Source organism: Coptis chinensis, chromosome 2 (assembly GCF_015680905.1).
Source record: "Coptis chinensis isolate HL-2020 chromosome 2, ASM1568090v1, whole genome shotgun sequence".
Taxonomy (NCBI): domain Eukaryota; kingdom Viridiplantae; phylum Streptophyta; class Magnoliopsida; order Ranunculales; family Ranunculaceae; genus Coptis; species Coptis chinensis.
Window position 1 is genome coordinate 82,529,902 of NC_141457.1, and position 5,592 is coordinate 82,535,493.

The 5,592-nt window shown below is 38.8% G+C and overlaps 1 protein-coding gene across 1 annotated transcript; it reads right to left on the reverse strand.

The window, feature by feature from the left end:
* Positions 1-241: 241 nt before the first annotated feature.
* Positions 242-2,709, reverse strand: LOC147518289 (uncharacterized). The gene is made up of 3 exons (XM_086593880.1): positions 2,040-2,709; positions 1,259-1,938; positions 242-358 (listed from the first exon to the last, which is right to left on the reverse strand). Exons 1-3 carry the CDS (start codon positions 2,707-2,709, stop codon positions 242-244), a joined length of 1,467 nt encoding a protein of 488 aa, XP_086450006.1.
* Positions 2,710-5,592: the final 2,883 nt, after the last annotated feature.

The following is a 5,592-nucleotide window of genomic DNA, read 5'->3' on the forward strand; positions in this document are numbered from 1 at the left end:
GGTCACCATTATCTGTCTAGGTGAAATAAGGAAAAACAAAATCCTATACTAACATTACTTTCGATATAAGGTTGAGCGTCATTAGTGTTTGCCAAAACACATTGATGAAGCTTGCTCCCAAGTCTTCTCGTCGACTTCAACAACATTCATACCACCAAGAGGCTTTCCCTTAGAAATTGTATTTTCTTTCTCCGTATCATTAGTATCCATGTTTCTAACTGATGGGACTCCCACAAAGCATTCACTCGGATAAGTACTTCGCTAAGAAACTCAAAGACTTCTTCAAGGATATAATTTTCAGCAATGCATCATACGGACGATTTCGATTCAGACGTAGCCCTTTAGTATTTTCATGAACCTAATATTCAAAAAAAGTAACAAAAAAAGAGAAAATACAAACAAACAAACAATCAAATTGATGAAGCTTTACTAAATTATTGAAAGTAGTTAATTCAATTTTACGTGTACTTGCCTCTCAAATGGATACATCCAACTAAAGAATCCGCCCACAAAGCTCAACCTCCCTTATAAGATGAACAGATAGATGCACCATGACATCAAAGAACGATGGTGGAAAGTACATTTCCAGTAGACATAAAGTGAGGACCAAATTGTCTTGAATTTCCTTTAATTTTGACACATCCACTACTTTGGTGCAAAGAGAGTTGAAAAAGAAACACAACCGAGTGATGGTATACCTCCGTGCTTTGTAACACCGATCGTATTGCCCCACGGGGAAGAAGTTCTTTGCATCAATATGTGACAGTCATGAGACTTGAGACCATACACTTTTAGATCTTGCATTGACACGCGGTGTCTAAAATGTGAAGAATATCCATCTGGCACTTTGAGTTCACGCAAAGTGTTGCAAACTGTTACTTTCTCAGCTCTCTAGATAGCATTATGACATCTTTGGTGGAAGATAAGTCCTATTTCCCCTTTTCTCTGGTGCTAGTTCCTTCCTCATGTCCATTTCTAAGAGGTCTAGGCGACTTTTGAGGTCATCTTTTGTCTTGTACTTAATGTTAAGTAGTGTGCCGATGATGCTATCACAAATATTTTTCTCAATATGCATGACATCCAAGTTGTGTCGCACAAGCAAGAATTCCCAATATTCAAGGTCAAAAAATATGGATCTCTTCTTCTTCCAATATTTACCACTTTCATTCTCATCGAAGTGCTAGGTCGCTTCTCGTGTTTGTGACTCTTCATTGGATGCCTTTGACTTCTTTCTTGATGTTTTTGGCTTTGGAATCACCAGCTTTGGTTTCCCCCATCTAACTTTCATCCCTTTGAGCTTCTCTGAAATCACCTCTCCAGTTAACGGGTCTGGATGTGATCTTAACTCTTGCTGACCATTAAATGCCTTCCTTTGCCTTCGATAACGATGATTTTTTGGAAGGAACTTTCTATGGGACTGATATATGTTTTTATTCGAGTGTTTCAATCTTGTAGAATCAGTTTTCTCACCACATATTGGACAAGCAAGATATCCCTTGACACTACACCCAGCTAAATTTCCAAGAGCAGGAAAATCATTGATCGTCCACAGTAGAACAGCCCTTAATGTAAAAGATTCTTGCTTGTAGGCATCATAAACCTCCACACCAGGATTCCAAAGAGCCTGTAAATCTTCAATTAAAGGTCTAAGGTAAACATCAATATCATTACCAGGTTGCCGGGGACCTGATATCAACATTGTCAGCATCAGAAATTTTCTCTTCATACATAACCATGGAGGAAGATTGTAAGTGATCAACATAACCGGCCAGCAACTATGCCTAGAGCTGAGATTACTATGTGGATTAATCCCATCTGTCGAAAGAGCAAGTCGCAGATTTCTTGGATCTTGGTGAACTCGGCCACCTTTTATCAACCTCTTTCCATTTGGAGAATCTCTTTGGATGACGATTTGACCATCAACTTCTACTCTTCTATCTGCATGCCATACCAAATCCTTTGATGTCCGGCGGATTGAAACATCTTTGCAAACCTTGGGAGAGGCGGAAAGTACCACAAAACTTTCGCAGCGCTTTTACCCTTCTTTTCCTGATATCTCGATGTTCCACAAGTTGGACAACTAGTTAAATCCTTGTACTCATCTCCTCTGTAAAGTATGCAATCATTGGGACATGCATGTATTTTTTGAACTTCCATTCCAAACGTAGACAAAACATTTCTAGCTTTGGTCATGGATTGTGGCACTTCGTTATTATCCGGCAACATTTTTCCCAACACCTTCAATAGCTTGGTAAAACTCGTGTCTGACCACCCACTATTGGCTTTCAAGTTGAACAATTCCACAAGGGATGATAACTTTGTATAGCTTTTGCAACCTTTGTACAAAGGTTTCTCAGCATCTTCAAGCAATTTACAAAGCTTTTCAGGATTCCCCGTGAAACTCTCATATGCATCATTAACCATTCTAACCGTGTCCCCAAAATCACATGGGGTTTCCATATCAAAGTCTTGACATGGAGGTTCATGCGTGTCGACACTTCGGGACTTTCCACTGTGAGGCTTTTCCCCATGCCATATCCACGTTCTGTAACTTTTTTCAAAACCAACACGAAACAGATAATCCTTGATATCGTCCAAACTCTGATGCAAGTGGTTCCCACAATTAAGGCATGGGCATCTTATGAAATTAAGATTGTCTGGGCCTGCATGCTCTCCAGCACATTCTATAAAATACTTGACCCCTTCCATTATTCATCGGAAAGTCTATCCATAGTCATCCAAGGCTTATCCATACTCAATGTCGAAATTCAATACACAAGTACTACATACACATGAAAAAAAAAAGGTGATTAAGCAAGATAAAATCATGCAAATCCACGATCGACCCAGCGTTCTCGCCCAATATATCAATCAACAATAAGCAAACTTGCAAACTAATAGTAAAACAACAGGCATAAGAGCTTCTAAAATCAGTTTATGTGCGATACTTGGTCTCTATCTCTTACTCATTCGGTCAAACACCTTAAGCCACTAACAAAAACCGTAAACATGAACGCCAAGCCACTATACAAGCAACTACATGCCATCACTAGGCCAATATATCAATTAACAATAAGCAAACTTGCAAACTAAAAATAAAAATAAAACAACGGGCATAAGTTTCTAAAACCGGTTTATGTACCGAAAATAGTCTCCATATCTTATTCTTTTAGTCAAACAACTTAAGCCACTAAGAAAAATTGTAGCTGCGGGGCCACTATATAGGCAACTACATGCCATCACCGTGCCATTACAAGTTTTACCGGGCTACTAAAAGGCAAGTATTTGGTGAGAGCTAAAACCTTGCTAAACCTTTCATTGGACCACATTTTGACGATCGAGACGGTGCTATGGGATTTCATATAATTTTGGGACCTCACATGGAATTCAATGAAAAATATCCCCAAGCAGTTCAGTGAATTATAATTTGAGGAATGCAAACACGATCAATGCACCTACTATATTGGGGAAGAAAAGCACTAAACACACGGCAAAGCAGTGTGATACAAAATCTATTGAATGATTAAGCTCAAATTTATGTAGTAGTGGAACCACAAATGAACATACACTACACCATAACTGGATTTTTTGTGATGAGGTTTTGAGGATTTGTGATGCCAAAATGGCGTCGAAATTTTTTGTGACGGTAATTAGGCGTCGAGATATTCGGTTTTTAACGTCACAATAAATCAAAAAGTTATTTTATTTTTCTTTAGATAATTCGGGAAAAAATAGTGACGGCATATAGGCGTTAAAGTATAAATATTTTAGCTAATAAAATATTAAAACCAAATAAGATAAAAAAGGTTGTTCTTTTACTTATTTGGTTCCTTGAGATGATATTTAAAACCAAGTTAAATATTAAAAAAATAGTGACGGCATATAGGCGTTAAAGTATAAATTCTTGTTCCTTGAGATGATTTTGTTCAAGGTTAATTTTTGTTTGAATATCACAAATGGAGAAACCGACTTCCGTGTACGTAAATCTAGAAATGATGGGTTGGTCGGTCACCGCGGAAACGATTGAAGTATTTAGATCTAAAGCTTGAAATTTCTTTCTTGTCAAGCCATTAAACGATTGAAGTATCCGAGAAGGCAAAGACGCTGAAGAAGGAGCTCGAAGATGCGATTGATTTAATGGAGAAAGGTCTCGACGCCATAAAAGTTTGTGATTAATTTGAAATCAAGTTAGGGTATTGAAATTTCTAATTTACTTAGTTCGTTATTCTAGTGTAATCTAGTTTGAATACATTAATGTTTGGTGTGAAAAAATTGTAACTTTGTTGTCATCGTGATTGATTGAATTCGGTCAATTTATGTTTACTTTCGTGTTATTGGATGGAGGATTTTTTTCATTTTGTGCGGAAAAGTTTGAACAAGTTTTGCAGTTGATTTATTTTTTTCTTATTTGCTTATAGAAATTGTTTCTTTTTTGTATGGTTGGGTATTCTGAGTGGTGTTTGTTTAGTTCTGGATGGATTTCGTTTTGGATTTTTTGGAGCGGCTCTGTTTCTTGGGTAGCAGAATAAGTTTTGGAGTTCTCGAGTTTCTAACTGAAGCTTATGCAGTTACAAAACAAGCATCAACAGCTCTAAGTTATATCCATTCATGGAGCGAAATACAAGGCCAGATTAGAGCTTGTCAACAATTTATGGTAGCCGAGGGCCGGATTAGGCAGAAGAAACTAGAGAACCAATTGAAACTTGAAGCAAAGCTTCGCGAGCTTGAGGTAATGACTTTTATTCATGTCCGTTGGTTAGTTCTTAGAATCTCTATTCACTCGAACTTTGAAGGCATGGGTTTAGGGGACTAGTGACGTGGTTTGCATTGTGTGGACTGGTGGTGCAGTGTGTGAACTGGTGGTGTAAAGTGTGTGGTGGTTTGCATTGTGTGGACTGGTGGTGCAGTGTGTATGTGGATTGTTGGTGTGCAGTGTGTGGTGGTGGACTGGTGGTGTAGTGGTGTGATTGGTAGTGCAGTGGACTGGTGATCGGTACTACCGCTAGCTAGCTAGTGTGTGAGTGTGTGCAAGTGGTGATGTGAGTGTGATTATGTACCATTAGGCACCTAGCTCATGTGGAGAAGCTAGCTTGGCTCAATTCGATGAGAACTCATAGCAGGGGGGGATGCACCTGTAGAGGAGGAAATCAAATTTAGGGAGGGAACCTATTCGCAAAGGGAGAAAGAGTTTATTTAATCTTGCAGGGGACTTTCTGTACTACTCTCGGTGAGACTCATCTAAGGCTTATGTGTTTGCCCACTCGGTCGATTCCGTACCTTGATTACCACGTGGAAAGCTGAAAGGCAACTTCAAGCTATGACCAATCGGGTTAACAGCCCATGGTGAACAAAAGAAAAAAAATCAGAAATAAGAAACTTATCTTTGACTTGAACTTCACTTTCCAACTTGTTAGGAGTAGGGGCTTTCACGGAACTAAAACTCTATCTTATGTTCAACTTCGGCTTCCTTCTCTTTCTTTCTCTCTTGCTTCTTAAGGAAAGCAATATGGTGCAAAAGCGCTTTTGCAGGTCACCGTTAAGAATGGACTTCCTTGGTTTACATTTGCGGTCGACAATAACGGTGACATTCTT